The 21079-nt window shown below is 33.7% G+C and overlaps 4 protein-coding genes across 5 annotated transcripts; 2 read left to right on the top strand and 2 right to left on the bottom strand.

Annotated features, from left to right (window-relative positions):
• The first annotated feature begins 2526 nt into the window (after positions 1 to 2526).
• Positions 2527 to 4817, top strand: LOC140789298 (16 kDa phloem protein 2-like). 2 transcript variants are annotated; one of them, XM_073138953.1, is made up of 7 exons: positions 2527 to 2802; positions 2899 to 3003; positions 3399 to 3525; positions 3707 to 3778; positions 3868 to 3916; positions 4036 to 4096; positions 4550 to 4817. In XM_073138953.1, the coding sequence occupies exons 1-7, from the start codon at positions 2757 to 2759 to the stop codon at positions 4636 to 4638; spliced, it is 549 nt and encodes a 182-aa protein (XP_072995054.1). In that variant the 5' UTR covers positions 2527 to 2756; the 3' UTR covers positions 4639 to 4817. The 2 variants fall into 2 exon arrangements, with proteins under 2 accessions (XP_072995054.1, XP_072995055.1); XM_073138954.1 differs by having other exon boundaries at positions 2577 to 2802; positions 4039 to 4096.
• A 1394-nt stretch (positions 4818 to 6211) lies between these two features.
• On the bottom strand, positions 6212 to 8334 carry LOC140789594 (elicitor-responsive protein 3-like). The gene is made up of 7 exons (XM_073139357.1): positions 8250 to 8334; positions 8045 to 8149; positions 7543 to 7669; positions 7160 to 7231; positions 7026 to 7080; positions 6550 to 6616; positions 6212 to 6461 (listed from the first exon to the last, which is right to left on the bottom strand). The coding sequence occupies exons 1-7, from the start codon at positions 8296 to 8298 to the stop codon at positions 6433 to 6435; spliced, it is 504 nt and encodes a 167-aa protein (XP_072995458.1). The 5' UTR covers positions 8299 to 8334; the 3' UTR covers positions 6212 to 6432.
• Positions 8335 to 14583: 6249 nt separating this feature from the next.
• LOC140789140 (elicitor-responsive protein 3-like) lies at positions 14584 to 15646 on the bottom strand. Its single transcript, XM_073138746.1, has 5 exons — positions 15598 to 15646; positions 15389 to 15493; positions 15160 to 15286; positions 14779 to 14850; positions 14584 to 14695 (listed from the first exon to the last, which is right to left on the bottom strand). Exons 1-5 carry the CDS (start codon positions 15644 to 15646, stop codon positions 14584 to 14586), a joined length of 465 nt encoding a protein of 154 aa, XP_072994847.1.
• Positions 15647 to 19106: 3460 nt separating this feature from the next.
• LOC140789139 (elicitor-responsive protein 3-like) lies at positions 19107 to 20697 on the top strand. The gene is made up of 6 exons (XM_073138745.1): positions 19107 to 19152; positions 19245 to 19349; positions 19446 to 19572; positions 19980 to 20051; positions 20138 to 20186; positions 20608 to 20697. Exons 1-6 carry the CDS (start codon positions 19107 to 19109, stop codon positions 20695 to 20697), a joined length of 489 nt encoding a protein of 162 aa, XP_072994846.1.
• The last annotated feature ends 382 nt before the right edge of the window (positions 20698 to 21079 follow it).

Below are 21079 nucleotides of genomic sequence, written 5' to 3'. Positions count from 1 at the left end.
AATTAATATTTGAAGAATTGCTCCATAGTGAACTTCACTTAGCTGAACTGGGTCGCCACAAATAGAGTTTTTGATCAAACTAGTCATGCTCCAAACTTTATTTATCAATATAGACTGCATCAAAGTTATTATCAAATATGTTTATTTTATTATAGCTCTATAAAAAAATTTTGAACTTATAATTATTTTATCTCTAGGATAAAAACGCTACTAAGATAAGTGCTTGTATATAAAAATAAAATTTTAACGTTGAAACACTAATTTTAATGGATTTCTACAACTAAAACGCTGAAATATTCAGCTTTTTAGCATTACAAAAGAAAAAAAAAATTCAATATTTTAGTTAGGGTTTTAATAAATAGACAACTTTTGTTAATAAATTTGAAGAAAATAATTTATTTTAGTTATAAAAAGAATTAGAAAATGGCTAGTTTGGTCAATCACTCGCCACAAACGGGCCACCTAGTACGTATCCACCAAGTACACTACTGCATGTTTATTTCCATCTCTTTTCCAAGAATGTCAAACTTATATTTGGGCTCCCCCACCTTGACCTTGAGGGGTTCTACTCTCCTTGTCACTAATTTTGTGAGTTTTAGACCAAATTAATCCTTTTTATTTATCAAAATAGATGTCCCTCGAATTTATTACCAAAAGAGTCTCACCGTAGACTTATTAGCAAAAGGTATTGACTTTTAAAAAGTCCTCTCAAGCCATATTACACCAACAATGAGCCGCCGTCCAGCCTCTCCATCAGCTTCTTAGAGCTTCTAAAATGACCCACCCCATACTTCTTCAGCCTCTATTAGAACACCATTAGCATATGTACAGTTCAAAAGTAGATAGATGTATATAACTCACTCATCTTTGCTCACTTCCCCAAGATTATCCCTGGTTGGTCAGCACCGATTATTACAATCCAACCAAAGAAAAAAGAAGAAGAAGTTATTATAAGTGGAATTCTCATTTTTCACAATCCAAGTATCACCTTCTATATCCTCCCACCATTATTATTAAGGAATTTGTAAAGTGACTTTATAGTAAAAATCTCATCTCATCTTTCTGAATTTTATTATCAGGTGGAGAGTTCAGTAGTAGCTGCATCAATTGCACCATTCCCAACTTTTTCGATAATTCTAATTCTAAAGGATTGGCCAGACTGTATAACCACTCTCTGAAAGTGAGAGAGTCTCTTAAAAGACTTTCAATTTGAACTTTTCTTTTTCTGATTGTGTCATAATATCTTTTGCAAACTATCACAGCCCAATACTGCTTATCAGAATTCAATAACTTCACCATCATTTTACATGTAAGACAACATTCATATCTTATAATTAAATTCAATGCCGCCAAAGCTCCAAACTCCTTTCTACAAACCATTTCAGAACAGGAAAGAAATAGAGGTAATAGAGTAATATAAAGCTAATAAAACTAAAGTCTACCTTCCACCCATGCAAGGAAAGAAATTTTCCTTTCTCTCTCTCTCTCTCTCTCTCTCTCTCTCTCTCTCTCTTGTTCAAAAGAGTTTTTCATGAATATGTTAGTAATCCTAGCTTTCTTGGTTGGTTGGTCTTATTATCTGCATCTCTTGCCTCATGACAACAACCAAGGATATAAGGCCAAACTCTTGAGGTCACAGGTAATAAACCATAAGATGTATATATACTTGCACAGTTGCATGTCACTTGCACATTTGCCATTCTTCTGCAGACACTGAGTGGTTCACAAAGCAAGATCCTTATGAACCAAGATCCGCACTCGGACCTGCACAGGTATATACTAACTATTTAAGCTTGATCAAATATTTTTGAGCTGAAAAAGAAAAGAAATATTTGATCAAGCTTGTGTTTGGCTTGATGAGCTAACTCCGTCAACCAGCTAGGATTAAAATTATAAACTTATACAACTAAAGGTCGAACCTTTAAATTGCAATATAACAACTAGAATATAAATTAATTAGTAATCGAACTTTAAACTATTAGATTTGTGTGTGAATATATATATATATATATATATATATAATATAACTAAAAGCTCTCTTTGATACATAAGTTGGATATATGTGACAACACTTTTAATAGAAGAAATCAGACGCATATAGATACAATCTATTTTAATTTCTTTCGCCGAAAAAAAAAATTGCACTCATAAGTATTTAAATCCATAATCTCATAACAAAGAAAGATATGATGCAATGGTGGCTGTGATTAATTAGATATATGAAAGGAGTATTATACAAGGGTGGTTACTTATGCACCACGAAGTTCATCAATTGGACATTGACTTTGTGAACTAATTAATTGAGCATCAAGTGCTGATATTAATTGTGAGTACTTATATTATACAAATACAATCCATATTGCCTTGTTCTTGAATAATATCATTTTCTCTATTCTATCCGACTTAGTAAAAATAATATAAAAAATAGAAATTTATTAAAACCACCTTACATTTTGTCCTTATTCACAAATATTGAGACAGTAGTGTTTGAACGACAATAAATTCAAAAAGTAAGGTGTTTTTCATAAATTGACCTAACAAATATAAAAAGATATCGAGACCATCGAAGAAGCGCCGGGTCGGGTAACGGCGTTTCTCCGAGCCAGGAGACTTGCAATCGGAAGGAACTACGGAGATTAAATTGATCAAATTTTACCATCTCATTTCATCAATTTGGTGGATTTTGTTTGAACCCATCTGATAGTTTCCAACCTTCTTGTTTGCTTGGTGTGATCAATCTACATCTCTTGCGCTTCATGAGAACAACTTGTTGTATCCAAGGCCAAATTCTTGAGGTCACAGGTAATATAAGGTGTATGACTGCAATTGAATGCTTACTTGTTTCTCTTCCTATTTGCTGTAATGCTTATTAGAGATGCATTTGCTGTTCTTCTGCAGTCGTGGGGGGAAGCAACTTGAGGAACACGGAGTGGTTTACAAGGCAAGATCCGTATGCCATTCTTCAGTATGGCGGAACCCAGATCCGTACTCAGACCTGCTCGGGTATTAATTCTAATTTACATCCCTGTAATTATGCCAAAAAATTTAGAGTGGTCTTGTATTCTTGATCGATGTGCAGTCGTTCGTTTTTTAGTCAAAAGAAAGCGATTGTAATTTTCCATCAAAACTGTTAAAGTTTGACCTTTTTTTTAACCCTTTATCTTCTCTCTTTCTGAAATATTCACAATGTCGAATGTACAAAATTGAGAGGGATTTGTGATGAAAGAACTATAAGGCTTAAATTAATTCTTATACTATCAAAAGGGACATTTTTGATCTTTTCATATGAAAGGTAACCACATGCATATAGATCTCTAGAATTTATTTTCCTTTTGTTGAAATGCAATTGAATCGGTTAAATATTCTCGGTTTCTCATTATCTGTCAATGGATATCCAGGTGGAGGCAGGAAACCTTACTTTGATGAGAAATTCCAAATAACTCTCATCGAAGGGCTCCTCCATATGAATATCTCTGTCTGGAGCAGGAAAACCTTGATGCCTGACATCTTCATTGGCAGCGTTAGGTATGATCATAAGTTTCTCTTATTATTCTTCCAACATCTTGCTTGGCACTAAATTCTTCTTGTTGCTTTATTATTCCCTTCTGTTTGAGTGCTGGCCTATGCTAAATTCAAGAAACTAAAAACAAGTTCAACTTTGCTTATGATGATCATACTAACAACTGGATTAAATGAATTGCCTCAGAGTTAATCTGCGAAAGGTTATCTCGGAAGGATATGATGATTTGCCTTGCATGCTCAAGACTGAGAATTCCAAGTACACGTCCAATACCGAAATAGGAACTTAATTGATTAACTAGTTACTTGAATTTGTTTCTAAATAAAGTTTGATAAAAATGTTTGCAGGTATGCTGGAGAAGTTAAACTGATCATGCGTTACTCAAGACAAGCATCAGTAAGTCTCTTTCTAACACTCTTCAAGTCTGATAATTTTGTTACTAATATTAGTCTTAGTAGTACTGACTTTTGGCCATGTTCCACCTTCAATTTTTTTACTTCCCGAACCACATGCAGCAGCAAACACACGTACCGGAACATCCTCCTCATATACATGGGCAGCCTTGCTATCCACCAGGTAGGTATATATATATGCTTCAACCAACAAATTTTGCTTCCAAACATGCTGAGCTCCACAAATTTATTTTCATGCCAATAGATATTAAAATGTAATATGATCAGCATTTATTTTAAATTAAATTGCTAAACAGATCAAAGCTTTATATCAAGACTTGATAGGTTTACCACCTCATTATCATGAGGACTATAACTTAGGCATTAACATAGATAAATGTTGACAAGTTCAACATTTTCGTTGTAGTGTAGATCATTAACAAGTTCAATATTTTCCTGATGAGCCCATAAGGTGGCAGCTGACATGTCCAAAACAGACCCTTAAAGGAAAGAAGTTTAGGGGGTAGGTCATTTGGGCGTTTTGGTTGGAGAGGAATAAAGGGATATTACATCCTAGAGAGGAAGTAATTGGTATATCTATATATTTGGCATCAATTCCCTTCTCTCTGTTGAGCAGGTGTGCAAGGAGAGGGAACCAGTAGGAGGGCAAAGAGGATGCTGCAAGGGCAGAGGATTGAAGATCCAATCTGTTTGGATGACGATTAGATTTGGAAAACTTTTATGTTTTGGATGATGCATAAATCATATTTCGGGCCTGGTGGTGCTTCTGTAACTTTTATAGTTTGTTTTGTTCACAGATAGAGAGAGTGCCGTGATGTTTTGTCTTTGGTTGTTCCTTGTACAATTCTTCACAATAAATGGAAAGACATCACACCTTTGGTGTATCTTAGTTTCCCACTGCAGGACCTATGGTAAAGTATCACCTTGGTATGTATTGAAAGATCTCAATTATGCGGATGTAGCAGATGTAGGATCTTTGATGCAGAGAAAGGAAGGCTCGATCATAAAATAACAATCAAGTAGATGTACATACACTTTAGTTCAAGGTTGATATTGAACCATACTATATCTGTCGAGAGCGACACACTAATTTCATACTAACTTAGACGTAACTTTGAGTGGAGAGAAAGAATTAAAAAGATATGATCTATAGATCTAATGTATTTCTATTGTATATATATATATATATGGTGTTCTTAGATAGAGTTATACTAGGGATTAACCCAAGTGCCCTAATCCGATAAAGATTAGACTTATACTAATCGACTTAAGAACAGTTTGATCATACCTATAATGTTTGTAGGAGCCCCACAGGTTCATTGTTCTCTCAATCAAACGTCACCTTGCCCACATTTTACCAATCCTCTTATATCTTGAATATAACATGGATATTGAATTATTATTTAACAGATTAAGCTTTTGAATTAACTAGTTAGCTAAAATAGTATAATAGCTAGTTTGTCTAGAGGTCATAAGTTTAAACCTTGTCTAGCCTTGTTTAGTCCCTGTTGAAATACTAGTATATCTGAGGCATCTAAAAGTATATGGACATTATCCACATGTTCAATTTAATTTCTATGTAACAACCTCAGTGTTGGTGTTCTATAGATCATGTAATCACTATAAGATATTATGCACCCAAATGCTTACATCGATCAGAATGGAGCTGCTCAAAATGCCAATGAGCCCATGATTCTTCCATGTCCGGCCTGAGCCTGATCTAGGTCTAACCTGCCCAACCTCTCATATAATTGGATTTACCCAGTCAAGGGGTCATACTCATGTTAATAGATGTAGTCAAACCTAATAAAAGTGGTTCAAAAACACGGGTGTAGATTTAATTTTTCAAAATACATTTTGCAATTTTAAAGAGGAGAGTATCTTTTTGGGATTATTGGAGTTGTTATATTATCTTTTGGAGAGGATTTCGAAAAAAATATCGTGGGTTTGGATGGAACATGGTGAACCAATTTTTTTACTCATTGTATCTACATTAGATATCGAAGAACTATTTTACGCAGATTACTGAGATGGAAGGACTGAGACAAAAGGATTACAGTGAGGTTACAGATTCGATTATCAAAAATGTTGCATTGTGGGTTTGAGAGAAAAAAAAAAAATATAGTCATTGGGATCATTCGGGCAGTAGTTAAGTTCATCTTGTATATAACTGCTACAATTATTATTAATTAGTAATTTACCCAGGTTTAGAGTGTTTCCTTGTAATATAAAGTCTGTGAAAAGAGTTCTAATACTCAACTTTGCATAGTTTTGTGTCTAGAAGAAGATACAAAGAGAAGACATCTTGTGAAATTTCCTGCCTGTACATAATTTCCTCATGGCCTTCTATGTACCAGAAAGCATGCAGCACTTTGTAGAAAATTAAAAACAGACAGTAATATTCTTCCTCAACTGCAATATGCATGTCTAAAATCACCCTCTCTTCAGCAAATCTGTGATCATTAAAGCTTAATCTGATTTGCGATATCTCTATTAGATTTATGGTCGATATCCTCCTGGATATGGGCCTGCATAAAAAATTTATGCATGCATTAATGTACTACTTTTGAAGTACTTACAATTAGCAAAAAGAACAACTGTTTGAATCTTAATTACCGTGTGGATTGTAAGGTTGCCCATGCATATGAGGGGGTTGATAAGGTTCAGGTGGATATGCCTGCTGCTGCATGAGAACGCATGGAGCAAGACAAGTATTAGGATCAGGATGGTTTGTATAATAACAACACGAAGCTTGTGGAAGAGCACTGTAAATCATTGTTACACTTCTTTGCTGCTCATTTTGAAAACAAAATCATATGTAGGTCGGATTAGCTCTTCGCAATATTGATGTTCGAAAAGAAGAGAAAAATTCAAGATATCCACAAACCGACCTTTTGATCATATGATATTATGACTCACATCCTATCCTTCTTTGCTATTTACAAACTATCTTAATTTTGTTTTCAGACTTTGCCCAAAGAAACAGCCTAGATTTAGTGGCACCTAGTGTTAATCTCTTTGTTTTGCAAATGTTTAACACAACTCTAAGGCATTAAATAATGCTAATTAAAAGGTTTTAGAAGGAGGCTTACTATAACATTTGCTCTCCTTGAGTAACGCATGATCAAGTTTACTTGTCCAGCATACCTGAAAACATTTGTCTTGAATTTATTCAGATAAGTAGTAAATGAATTAAGTTTCACTGTCAGTATTAAATTAGTTATACCTTCCAGATGTAGTCTGGAGCATGCAAGGATTATCACTGTATCCATCAACGATGACCGTCTCCAGTTGAACCCTAAGGAATTGCATTTAAATCTAGTTCTCAATTGACACGTTCACCATAACAAGAACACATATTAATTGACCAGAAAATTCATTCTCATATAAACTAAACATCCAAATGAGAAAATTATCTATATTGCTTCTCTGTATGTATTTTATCTCACCAAGATGGTTAAAAAAAAAAAAAAATTATGATCTCCAGAGCGAGTTACGGGAAATTTTGAGTAGGTATGTTTTCAAAAGTCAAATGTAGTTATAAGATTATAAACATATATATTGAACTCTTGATAGCTAATTCTATGAAGAGAATTAAAATTCAGCAACCTGCCACTGCCGATGAAGGTATCAGACATCCAGGTGTTGCTGTTCCACACGTAGATTTTCATCTCGAGAAGCCCTTCGATAAGCCTTATCAGGAATCTATCATTGAAGCTGGGGTTCCTGCCTCCAGCTTGGTCATGAGAACACAAGAACACAAGTAATTCAAGTAGAAATAAAGCTAATAAAAATTAAGGGGATAGGCAAAAAGAGATCCGCTAAAATAATTAAAGAATAATTCTAATTAAGACTGGATATTATTATTTTTTATATATACTTTCTGAAATTTTTTTTTACCACATACATTCCAAATCAAAATTTATTTTGATTTAGAGATCCATACAGTTACTTTTTTTTTTTTTTTTTTTTTTTAAAGAGAACATACGTGAATATTTTTTTTTAGTTCAAGAGATATATATGGGTAATAAAAAAATTTACATAGTGTATGTAAGAAAAACAATAATGATTCAGATGGTCTGAATAAAATTATCCCAATACTTATATATACCACTGCATGTTCGAGTTCGGTACTGGGTTCCGCCATAATCAACGATGACATAAGGATCTTGGGTTGTGAAGTACTCAGTGTTCCTCAACATATTGCACCCCAAAACTATAGAAGAATGGCAAATGCATATCTATAGCATTATAACTTGAAGGAAGAGAAACAAAGTGAGATGCAAGCATACAATTTAATGGAATTGAGTTCTTACCTGTAGCCTCAAGGGTCTGGTTTTGGATTCCATAATTAACAGCGGCCATGAAATCAAAGAGATCTCGGTAGGAAGAGGAGGAGATTGTGATGGATGAGTTGATAGGCAAAGGAGAAGAAGAGGATTTAATAGTATATGTAGGTGCTTAGTCCTCAACTATTGCCCTTGCACGTCTAGGACATGGTGTGTGATCTTTTCATTCAGTTTGATCTATTAATGTAACAACTAAATTGATTAATGGTATTGTGATAACTGATAAGCACAATTTCCAAAATGTTAATCTATTACATATATTGAACCTTAACAATTGATTACTAATGATTCCTTTATAATAAGTTGATTGCCAATTCAACTAAATATTTGTGTTACATGGATTAATTTTTGTTATTACTTACACTTTTATTTATCTTAGAGAGGAAAAAAAATACTTATTGTGTTAGGCATTCGTATATCAAATTGCTTAGCAGTTGAACCAACAAAGATGCTTGACAAATATAATAATATATATATATGGCTGTCAATCTAGCTAGTTGTTTGCGAACAATTTAGCACACAATTTTGTTGGAGATTGAGTCACTAATTAAATTAAATGAGCCAAATACGAGTTAAGATCTGAGCCAAGCCTATTTTGTAATCATATCTGATGGTTGAAAATTGATTACAATTTGTAAGGTCTTCTAATTATTAGATTAAGATCTAATAATAAATATTTAACTCTATAAGTTTATTACTTTAATCATAGCCAGTTGAGTAGAGCTATAAATCAGGATGACTTAGCTCACCAAGCCAAATGGCTGAAATATGAGCTACTTTAGAATTCTCTTTTTGAGTCTGAACACAAGCTAAGATTTCAACTCGTTTGTACAACTTGGCTCGTGTTCAATAAATTTAATTTCTAGTTGAACACAAGCAACACCCAGCTTGCTCATGTTTTGCTCATTGACACCCCTGTCCATGTATGATCTTTCCATGTCATTGCATATAAATAAGCTTGTTATACATTCAATTAAAACTAAGTCAAATTATATGTTTGGCAAAGGAGAGCTAAGTAGAGGATGGGTTTGTTAAATAGTCAATATGTTTAATTTGAATCAAATAATAAGGAACGACAGCATATATTTTTAATTTGGTAAAAGATGTAACGAATATTGATTATTCTTGTCAACACCACTTAATCTAATTAAACCACACTATTTGCTCTTGAGTTCAGCAACAAATCCTCTTATATTGTGCATATCTGTAACTGGAAATATAAAATAATTAAAAAAAATAAGAGTAGAGTCATTATAGAGATATATAAATAGTTTAAACTCTATTTTTTTTTTGGATGTGGAACTAATCCATTGTGTGTGATTGGAAACTTCAACCATAATTAGAATAATTTGCAACTAGTTTATTCTTTAGCTATGCCCAGTGAGATTACTAGTCAGAAAAATCTAATATATGATAAAGTACATCTGTTTATAATATAGAATATATCTTGTTAAACTACAATACGATTTCGTCAGACTTCTTTTTTAATGTGACTTAACTTGGAGATATTGATTTGTATGTAGCAGAATTCTTTTTTGTGAGGGGGCTTGGTGCATATATATAGGTTAAGTAAAGGCCAATAATATTGAAAAAAGTTTATATATATATATATATATATATATATATATGTGTGTGTTTTGTTATAGTATTTCTTTGTGATGGATTTTCGGCAAATTATATCTCTCTTATTTGATATTCACTCGAATCTATTTTATTTCTGACATATTCTCAGAACGAGGAAAATTGAAGATGAAACCAATATTGATTATTTTTGTTAATGCCAATTATTATAATTAGATCACAATATTTGCTCTTGAGTTCACAAAGTAATCCTTTTATATTGTGCATTTCTCTAACTGGATATATAATTGAAAAATAGGAAGAGGAGAGTCATGACAAAGATATATAAATCCTTATATTTTTCTTTTTTGGATGTGGAACAATATGTGATTGGAAACTTCAACGTCAGAATATTGTACAAGTTTATTCTTTAGTACATTATGTTTTAATGACACAACTTATCCAATCTCTAGTCAAAAGATCAAATATATAATAAAATACAGCTGTTTACAACGTAGAAATTTATCTTATTAAACTATAATATGATTTCGTCAAACTTATTTCTTAATATGACTTGAGTTGCGGATATTGGCTTGCATTTGGAGAATTATTTTTTAGATGAGTGGTTGTAGAAGTTAAGACAAATTCTATATATATATATATATATATATATATAATTTTTTGTGTGTCATGAATTTTTTTTAGTATTTTTCTCTGATAATTTTCAGCAAATCATATATCTCATATTTGACATTCACTCTAATCTATCTTTTTCTCAGTGATTGTTGGAATGATTTATATATTATTTGCTGAATTTTTTTTCCAAAAGTTCAAGGTAATCTCTATGGAACTTTCCTCTCCCTCTTTCTATGTTTCAAAATATTGTTTGTTTTACTAAATACCTTTTTATAGTGTTTGCTAACTGCGACAAAATTGGGGGTATTTGAAATTATTTGACTAGTCTTTGATTGTTACATTGTGGCTGGACTGCTAATATGTGACAAAAAGGAAGAGAGGTAGAGTTGGCTTCTATTTGACTATTATCTTGCATATATGATGATGAAAGTGATTATGATATTTATTCTATTACATGATTTGTTTCATATGCTATGAACTGAAGATGTAAATGCATGCTCATTATATATGATTCACAAGTTTCTGTAGGATAAACTCTTTGGTACACTTGTGCTCTTGTATTATTAGGATTTTATACTTGTTAGATATTATGTAATAGAAAATTTATATTGTCAAAAAATGGCCAATTACTGTATCTTTTTATGATAGTTGACAATTTTGTGAACAAAACACATATCTTTTAGAAAATAATATTTATTACTATTGAAAGAGCAATCATAAGAAAAATGGCTATTATTATACTCATACTTTATCTCTTTAAAGTCCTCCATCTTAATAAATCATACGATGATACTTTTTGTCATTTTGAAAAAAAAAAAATATTCTGTGCCAAACAATTTTTGCTTCTTAAATATTATTTTTCTCATATTTTTGTAACATCTAATCTTTGAAAAAAGAGTATTAGAGATATGACATAAGTTATCCTAAGATTTAATGAAAGATGGAAAACAAAAGAAAGATACTGCGTTTCATTTTTTGAAGCTATTTGAATGTTTATCGAAAGGATTTCACTGGAATTCCATTCGAATGACCCAATTATTGATCCGGATGTTTTGAAACTAATTAGTTGGCGTGGATAGCATTGCATTCTTGAGTGCTGGCCTAAGCTAACTTCAAGAAAGTAAAGAACAAGTTCAGTTTTGGTTATGGTTATCATAAAATTAAACGAGTTAATCTGCGAAAGGTCATGTTGGAAGAATTTGATGATTTGCCTTGCATGCTGGAGACTCAGAATTCCAAGTACATCTCCAATACTGAAACAGGAACTTAATCGATTAACTAGTTACTTGATCAATTTGCTCCTAATTAAAGTTTGATAAAAACGTTTGCTGATCATGTGCACTCAAGACAAGCATCAGCAAGTCTCTTTCTAACACTCCTCTCAGTATTTGTTTTGTTATATTTTTATTTTTTTGAAAGAAAATCCGTAGATTGATCATATTATTTATTTCAATATACTGATTACAACTTGATATAAAGGATGATAAGAAAAAATAGGACAAGAGCCCTAGAAGCAAGCCCCACACTTGGCTCTAGTACAGTCTGAACAATGATTAATGCATGTATCATAACAAGTATTCAAGCACAATAAAAGTAGAGGGGATAGAACACTCTAATGGCAAACCTCTCGCTTAGCCAGTAGGCAGTACTATAGGTAGAACAACATGAGTCTTGAGAAGCTAAGCACCCAACTAAGGAGCCACCTTTGACAAGGATACATGCACGCCAATGATGACGTCCGGTGAATTTAACAAAACACCTAAAAACTCCATTTGGATAGACTTGTGAATCTAAGAACATGGAAGAGCAAGGATCTACTGCCTCTTACATCTCATTGCATCCACACAGACACAGATTTAAATTTAAAAAATAGATGGCTCAAAATAGGAAGAAATAGTGCATATACTAGCTTCGACAGTGACGAAAGCTAGGCGAGGTGAGTCGAGACAAGACGAGACGAACGGAGGTTGAGACAAGGCAAGGTGATGGCGCGGTGACGAAGGTCGAGACTACATGGGGCGAGGCACAAGCGCAGCGCCGAAGGCCATGGCGAAACGTGGCGAGGCACAGCGACAGAGGCTGAGGCGATGCGATAGAGATAGCAAGGAACGGACGAGTAGAGAGTGGGTCGGCTAGATCCGCAGTCTTCAGCTCCGACCGTGGTGACACAGAGGTCGAGGAGGGGATCGGACAGGTACCACGGTGCTTAGAAAGTGGCGACTGTTGATGGCAGCCCGGATGAAGGGTAGTAAGGAATGGACGAGTAAAGAGGAAGGGGAAAGAGTCGAGGGAGGAAGAGAAGGGAAAGAAGAGAGAAAGGGAGGGGAGAACCCACTAGGGGGAGAGGAAGAGGCAACCCGTCGAAGACGATGAGAAGATCGACGGTGAGAAGAATCATCGGAGGTAGGGGAAAGCCCTCTTGCGAGGAAAAAAAAAACCAAACCCTAGTAGAGTGCTATGCTAGGGCCGGCTGAGGAGTACCCTTGTCTCCTCAGATAGTGATATGTCCGTTATGTATCTGTTTTTATTATTATTATTATAATAATTATTAGTCTTAGTAGTCTTGAATTTTGGCCACTTTCCACCTTCTACGTACCACTGCCCAAATCACATCCAGTAGCAGACATACGTACCGCAACATCCTCCTCATATGCATGGGCAGCCTTGTTATCCACCACTCCCGGCAGATGTGTATATTTATGCTTCAATCAATGATTTTTTGCTTCCAGACATGCTGAGCTCCAATAATTTATTTTCTTGCTAATATATATTGAAATCTAATTATATGATCAGCGTTTATTTTACAGATCGAAGTTTTATATCAAGACTTGATTGGTTTACCACAACAGTAATATAGAAGACTTTACTTTAACTCAGTCATTATGTCACGGACTTATGCTTTACTATGATTTTGACTAAAATTTTAATAGAGCATCACAATTAGCTAGCATAGATGAAATGCTGACAAGTTCAACTTAAAAAAGTCTTAGTGCAGAACGTTAACAAGTTCAATATTTTTCGGGTGAGCCCATAGAGTGGTAGTTGACACGTCCAAAACAGAATCAGAGCACACATCTTGCCAAACTTCCTGTCTGTACGTAATTTCATCATGTCCTTCTATGTATAATAGAAGGCATGCAGCACTTGGTAGAAGACTAAAAACAAACAGTAGTATTTCTTCATCAACTATAATATGCCTGTCTAAAATCACTCTTTTCTACCAGCAAATCTGTGACCATTAAAGCTTATTCTGCTTCTCGATATCTTTAGTGGATTTATCGTCGACATCCTGGATATGGGCCTGCATAAAATATTTACGCATGCATTAATGCACTACTTTTGAAGAATTATAATTAGCAAGAAGAATAACTGTTTGAATCTTAATTACTGCATGGATCATAAGGCTGCCCATGCATAGAACAAGGATGCTGTTGCCAATGCATATGAGGAGGTGGATAGGGTTCAGGTGGATATGGGCCTGCATAAAATATTTATGCCTGCATTAATGTACAACTTCTGAAGAATTATAATTAGCAGGAAGAATAAATTTTTGAATCTTAATTACCGTGTGGATCATAAGGCTGCCCATGCATACGAGGAGGATGCTGTTGCCAATGCATATGGGGATGCTGTTGCCCATGCATATGAGGAGGATGCTGTTGCCAATGCATATGGGGATGCTGTTGCCCATGCATCTGAAGAGGTGGATGTGCCTGCTGCTGCATGAGAATTTGTGGAGGTAGACAAATATTAGGATCAGGACATGGTGCTTGTGGAAGAACATGATTGTTTGGGTAAGTGAAGTAAACATTGTTACACTTCTTTGTTTCTTTTTTTTTAAAAAAACAAAACCAAATGTAGGCTGGATTTGCTCTTCACAATATCAATGTTCTAAAAGAAGGGAAAACCTCAGATTCATACCCTGGCTACTAATTACCTTTTAATCATATGATTCTATGACTCACATCCTACACTTTTGCTATTTACAAACTATCTTAATTTGTTTTCAGACTTTGCCAAAAGAAACAGCCTAGATTTAGTGGTACATAGTGTAATCCCTTTTGTTTCCCAGATGTTTAACACAATCCTAAGGCATTAAAGAATGCTAATTAAAAGGTTTTAGAAAAGATATATAGCCCATGAAGAGTGTTGGAAGGAGGCTTACTGAAACATTTGCTCCCGAGTAATGCATGATCAAGTTAACTTGTCCAGCATACCTGAAAGCATTTGTCTTGAACTTCTAGGAACGAATTCAGATAAATAGTATACGAAATTTCACTTTCAGTATTAAACGAGTTACCTTTCAGATGTAGTCTGGAGCATGCAAGGATCACCACTGTATCCAACATCGATGACTGTCTGCAGTTGAACCCTGAGGATTTGCATTTAGATCTAATTTTCAATTGACATCACTATAACAAGAAAATATATTAATTGACCAGGAAAAATCACTCTCATATAAACTAAAAATCCAAATGAGAAAATGATCTAAAATTGCTTCTCTGTGTGTATTTTATCTCATCAAAATGAAAAAAAAAATTCAATTTTAATTATGATCTTCAAAGCTAGTTATAAGGAATTTCGACTAGGCATGTTCAAAAGTCAAATATACTTATAAGATTATAAACATAAATTACACTCTTGATAGCTAATTCCATGAAGAGAATTAAAATTAAGCAACCTCCCACTGCCAATGAAGGTATCAGACATAAAGGTGTTGCTGTTCCACACGTAGATATTCATCTCGAGAAGCCCTTCGATAAGCCTTATCAGGAATCTATCATTGAAGCTGGGGTTTCGGCCTCCATCTTGATCATGACAACACAAGTAATTCAATTAGGAAAAAAAACTAATAAAAATTCAGGGCCTGTTAGGCCAAATAGATCAGCTAAAATAGTTGATATACATACCGGTGCATGTTCGAGTTCGGTACTTGGTTCCGCCATATTCAAGGATGACATAAGGATCTTGGGTTGTGAAGTACTCAGTGTTCCTCAACATATTGCACCCCAAAACTATAGAAGAATGCCAAATGCACCTCAAAAGCATTATAACTTGAAGGAAGAGAAACAAAGTGAGATGCAATCATATATTAATTTTAATGCAATTTGATTCTTACCTCTGACCTCAAGAGTCTGGTTTTGGATCCCATAATTGACAGGGAACATGGAGCCAAAGAGAGGTAGGAAGAGGAGGAAATTGTGGTGGATCAGTTGAGAGGACAATCTAGAGGATTTAAATAGATGTAGGTGATTAGTCCTCCACTATTGGTCTTGCTCTTCTAGGACATGGTTTTTGATCTTTTCATTCAGTTTAATCTATTAATATATCAAGAATTTTGATTAATGGTGTTGTGATAAGCACACTTTCCAAAATCTTAATCTAGTACATATACTGAGGCTTAACAATTGGTTACTAGTTTTATCGCATTGATTTCTTTTCAATTAGTTGATTGTCAATCCAACTAATATTTGTGTTACATGGGGTGTTTTTGTTATTATTTACACTTTTATTTATTTAAAACCTCTAAATAAATCTTAGAGACAACAAAATATTAATGGTATTAGGCATTCGCTCCCTTCATCAAATTGCTTAATGTTGAAGCAATGGATAAGCTTGACAAATATAATAATATTTATAGAGTTGTCAATCTAGCTTGTTGTTTTTGAATAATTCGACTCAAAATCTTGTTCGAGATTAACTTAGTAGTTTGATATTGAGCCAAACATGAGCTAGGATCTGAGCTCGAAATATAAAGGAATCAAACATGCGCCAAGCTTAATTTGCTTATATTTGGCTCGATATAGCTTAGTGTATATAGAGAGAGAAAGAGAGTGACCTTCGTATTCAAGTCTGATGAATAAAAATTGATTACTAGTTATAAGGTATTATAATCGTTACATTAAGATGTAATGGTTCTATATTTATTATTTTAATCCTAACTTAGCTCACCAAGCCAAATGACTGAAACATGAGCTACCTCAAATTCATTTTGAGTCAAACACAAGCTAGAATTTTAACTCATTTATATAACTTAGCTTGTGTTCATATTTAATAAATTAAATTCAGCTAAAATCAGCTTGCTCAAGTTCAGCTCGTTGACACCACTGTTCGTGTATGATCTTTCCATGTCTGTGTATATAAATAGGCTAATTGTATATTCCAAATTAAAACCAAAACTATAGAAGCCTCTAGTTTGACTTTTTTTATTTGTTTCAATTTTTATTACAGATCCAAAAAGAATACCAGAAGTTTGGCCATAGGGAGCTAAGTAGAGGATGGACTTGTTAAATAGTCAAATGCTCAATTTAATTAAGTCAAATAATAAGGAATGACAGCATATATTTTTGTCAACACCATTTATTCTAACTAGGCCACAATATTTGATCGAGTTTACAAAGAAATTCTTCTGCATTTCTCCAACTGCATATATAAAATAATTTAAAAAATAGGAAGAGGAGAGTCGTTGTAGAAATATATAAATATTTAACTCTTTCATTAATTTTTTGGATGTGGAACTAATCCCTTGCATGTTACTAACAATTTCAACACCAGTTAGAATATTTTACCATTAGTTCATTTTTTAGCTATGTACAGTGAAACAAGTTATGCTATTCACTACTCAAAAGAACCAATGTATGATAAAATTCAGCTGTTTACATTATAGAAATTTATCTTGTCAAATTGTAATATAACTTTGTCGGACTTCTTTTCTAATATGACTTATCTTCCGGATAATGACTGTAGGAGAATTTTTGTGAGTTGTTGAGGACTCGTTGCGTAAGTTATATTAAGGCCAATAATACTGAAAAAAATAAAAAATATTAGTGTGTTAGAGTTTTTTGTGTGGAAATCTTTTGATGTTTTGTGATTTTCTTTTATATATAAATATTATATTTGAGGCTTCCAAAGACATCATCAAAGGCTTAAGAATCAAATTGATTCACCATGCTCAAATAAGTGAAGAATTCTTTTTCAATAGGAATGTGTCATACCTAAATTATTTTCAAATGACAGTCCTTCAATGCTTTCAATAAACAACCCAAGCTTTTCCCCGAAACAGATTTTAAACATCTGACTAGTTAAGTAATTTCAAGCACATTGCCCTTATTTTTGTCACAAATTGGCAATCACCATTAAAAGGTAATTAGTTAAACACACTATTTTAAAACATAGTTAGAGGGCGAGGAAAGTTCCATACAAATATTTTGAACTAACTCTTGACCAAAGAAAAAATCAGCAGATAATAGAAATCGTTCGAATAATCAGTCAAATTAAGATATATATTAGAGTTTGAGAGATCTCTTACACATCAAAATCATAGAAGCTTTATTTAAAAAGAAGAAGAAGGGAGTTCTATTACTTTTGTCCAAGATCTACTTTATCACCAAATCTACATTATGAATATCTTGGAGGCTAGATAACCTACAACTGTTCATCTACATTACTGTTCTAGAGAGTATTAATATGTGAGTTTTTAACTCTGTGAATTCTAGCAGAGTTGGTGGTCTACTGCACGAATAGAGTTCATTATAAAATCTTGGGAGAACGAGCAACTTTAACAATTAGCCAAGATTGTCATGCAATGAAATGTATTACAAGTATATCTTACATTTACATTTGATAGTGTACTAGTCTTTGATCCATGAAAACTATTCTTAATTTTTTTTACCCTTGGTTGGACGAGGTTTCGTTAAACATTCTTGTTCGAGTTTGCATGATTAGTATCTTTTTTCTATCAAGTTTATATTTGTCTTCCACTGAAATTAAGTAGATTTGACTTTCTCATATCTTAGATCGGTCCAGCCCGTCATGTTTATTCTGTGATGATGTCTGACGACACAAGTTATGCCATTCATTAGTCAAAATATTCACGATATATTAGACGACAGTATAGGAAATCTATCTTGTTAAATGAATACGTTAACACCCTGTCTTTTTTTTATTACTCGTACTTTCTAGCAATAGAAATAGCTTGTTAAATTTAGAATATTGTTGAGACTGATCAAACTGATCAAATCTCATATATGGTTGACTTCTAAAAATACTTAATTACGTGAGCAAATATAAAAGAAACTGCTGATACTCCAACTTGTTTCGCGAGCATTTCAGTGGGTTGACAATAAACTAGGTGTCGCCTTACATTAGGCGCATGATTATGCAATAATATATATGAACTAGTCAGGTCTCCTCCACTCCGTTGATTGAATTGGTTTATACTCGGAATTTGTTAACGATCGATATAATAAAACTATATTTTGTTGGATTAATTAGATATGGGAAGGAATAGATAATGATGGTAACTTCTGTTCCGAGAGCTTATGTCACTTGATTAATGGTCAAATAATTAAGCATCAACAGAATCAAGCTGGTAACCAGTACTGAGATTTATTACTAATGAAAAAAGTATTAATAGACTAAGCTGGATCAAATAAATTGATATCTCTGATGCCTAAGCAAGGCAATCTGGATTCAAAGGAAAGTTTTCAAATTATTACGTACTAGACAAGTTAATCACTAGCCTGACGCCTTCTTTATATATATATATATATATATATATATATATATATATACCTCGCCTTAATTTGATTAAACTCATATTCTTGTCCTTCTCCTACTCTTGCCTTCATGTCTGACGTTTATGGTATTCACGGCCAAACTCTTGAGGTCATAAGTAAGATATCTTCAATCCTGCTTGTTACTTGTTTCATTTCCTCTCATCTGCTATAAAGCTTAGAGATCGATGCATTTATTGTCCATATGCAGTTCTGCGATGCAACAAGCTAAAGAACACTGGGCTGTTCACAAAGCAAAATCCTTATGTCATAGTTGAATATAATAACTGCAAGTTTCAAACACGGACCTGCACTGGTATGATCTGACCTTGTTAATTAACGTCTATAAGTGATCAAATTGGATAATTTATAAGTGTTCTTGGGTTATCGTAATCTGGAAATTGGTAATCAGATGGAGACACGGAGCCGGTCTTCGATGAGAAATTCCACATAACACTCATTGCTGGGATCCTTGACATGAACATCTATGTGTGGAATAGCAACAGTGTGATGCGTGATACTTTCATTGGCAGTGGAAGGTATTATCATCATAAGTTTCTCTTAGTCCCTTCAGAAAGTTAGCTATGTGTACTTGCACCTCTGAGAAAGCTTGATGTTTGAATGTAAACCCATCGGTACTCTAAAATGTAAATATATGCCACTAGAATATTGAAAATTAATTCAAAAATATACTATCTGAAAGATATGAGTTCTGAATTTTCATCAGACATACTGAAAGATGCATCTTATTAGGTGTACAAATGCAAATGCCCCTTCAGTTCGAAATATATGTATGATAGGACTCTAAAGATGAATTAGAACCTCAATATAAAAGTCAACTCTTTAGTTTATCTCGACATTATCATGTACTCGGTATTGAATGCCTTTTCTCAAATTTAAGTTTAATGTCAATGCTTCCTATTGACAACTGCATTCGTCTTTTCAGAGTTCAGCTGAATAAAGTTATCACAGAAGGCTTTGATGATTCCATTTGCGTTATCAAGACTAATGGTTCCAAGTACGTATAAGTAACCAAAACCCGAACTCAATCAACTACTTACCTGAATTAATTTGTTCTGAAAGTTCCAAGACAAATGTTTGCAGGTATGCTGGAGACGTTAAATTGATCATGCACTTCTCAAGAAATCCATTAGTAAGCCTCGTTCACATTCTCGTCTTATAAATTTCCTTTTCAAAAAGAATGTCACTAAATCATCATTCATTGTTTACCAAGCAGCATAGATGTGCATCAAGCTGTGGTCCATCTGCTCCACCAGCACTATCATGTCCTTATAACCTTCCTTCTGTGTCTCACCATCATGAATTTTACCATCAACCTACATATCCTCCTCCTAGTCCTAATTCTTCTCCAGCTTATGTGTATCCACCTCTCATGCATCAGCTAACATATCCACCGCAGACCTACCCACCTCCCACATATCCGACGGAGACATACATGCCACAGAATTATTATCCACCAGGTAATTAAGCGTAAATCAATGAATATTCTAGGTAAAAACATTTAAACGTAATATGAGTATGATGGTGGCTTGATTCATAAATATTTTGTGCAGATCCGCACCGCAGACATTACTGATACTGAAACAAATCAACAAGCAGATACTTATTGTAGTGTACAGGAGGGGCATTGGACATACATGTAGCTTTAGAAGATTGTAATGTACTTATTGGAAATAAATATTGGCGTGATTTGGTTCTTATCGATGGACAGCAGGAATAATGGCGTTGTAAAGAGAGAGTGATGGATCATTTGAAACTCAGGTTAATGATGTAAACCTTGTAAGAGTGTGTTTCGTTCTTCAACCTTTCATATCATCTAGTTAAGCAACTTTATCTCATGATCGCGTGTATATATATAATTCATGCAATTGAGCTAGGTAGAAAAATTAAACACGGACAATATCCTTAAGTCAAATGGCAAATTTATGTATTAAGAAGCCAGGCCAACTATCAACATATAGGTTATCTTCTAAAATTACAACTATTTGTTCTCCCTCGAGGACAAGTAATATTCCCATTGAGCAT

Source organism: Typha latifolia, chromosome 5, assembly GCF_019914945.1.
Source record: "Typha latifolia isolate L0001 chromosome 5, TyphaL0001v2, whole genome shotgun sequence".
Lineage (NCBI taxonomy): Eukaryota > Viridiplantae > Streptophyta > Magnoliopsida > Poales > Typhaceae > Typha > Typha latifolia.
Note: the sequence above shows the minus strand (reverse complement) of the source record. Positions and strands in the feature narration are given on the sequence as shown.

What these genes read in the sequence shown, in the direction of transcription:
- LOC140789594 (XM_073139357.1), bottom strand. Translation starts at nt 8,298, where the DNA reads ATGGCCGCTGTTAATTATGGAATCCAAAACCAGACCCTTGAGGCTACA. An exon ending in CCGAACTCGAACATGCAGTG is followed by an intron (nt 7,670 to 8,044) that starts GTATATATAAGT and finishes CTCATGACCAAG; the next exon opens with CTGGAGGCAGGAACCCCAGC. An exon ending in CAAGGAGAGCAAATGTTATA is followed by an intron (nt 6,617 to 7,025) that starts GTAAGCCTCCTT and finishes GTTCTCATGCAG; the next exon opens with CAGCAGGCATATCCACCTGA.
- LOC140789139 (XM_073138745.1), top strand. Translation starts at nt 19,107, where the DNA reads ATGTCTGACGTTTATGGTATTCACGGCCAAACTCTTGAGGTCATAA. An exon ending in TCAAACACGGACCTGCACTG is followed by an intron (nt 19,350 to 19,445) that starts GTATGATCTGAC and finishes ATTGGTAATCAG; the next exon opens with ATGGAGACACGGAGCCGGTC. An exon ending in ATCAAGACTAATGGTTCCAA is followed by an intron (nt 20,052 to 20,137) that starts GTACGTATAAGT and finishes AAATGTTTGCAG; the next exon opens with GTATGCTGGAGACGTTAAAT.
- LOC140789298 (XM_073138953.1), top strand. Translation starts at nt 2,757, where the DNA reads ATGAGAACAACTTGTTGTATCCAAGGCCAAATTCTTGAGGTCACAG. An exon ending in CCAAATTCTTGAGGTCACAG is followed by an intron (nt 2,803 to 2,898) that starts GTAATATAAGGT and finishes GTTCTTCTGCAG; the next exon opens with TCGTGGGGGGAAGCAACTTG. An exon ending in ATCTTCATTGGCAGCGTTAG is followed by an intron (nt 3,526 to 3,706) that starts GTATGATCATAA and finishes GAATTGCCTCAG; the next exon opens with AGTTAATCTGCGAAAGGTTA.
- LOC140789140 (XM_073138746.1), bottom strand. Translation starts at nt 15,646, where the DNA reads ATGTTCCCTGTCAATTATGGGATCCAAAACCAGACTCTTGAGGTCAGA. An exon ending in CCGAACTCGAACATGCACCG is followed by an intron (nt 15,287 to 15,388) that starts GTATGTATATCA and finishes GTCATGATCAAG; the next exon opens with ATGGAGGCCGAAACCCCAGC. An exon ending in CTCCAGACTACATCTGAAAG is followed by an intron (nt 14,696 to 14,778) that starts GTAACTCGTTTA and finishes AAATGCTTTCAG; the next exon opens with GTATGCTGGACAAGTTAACT.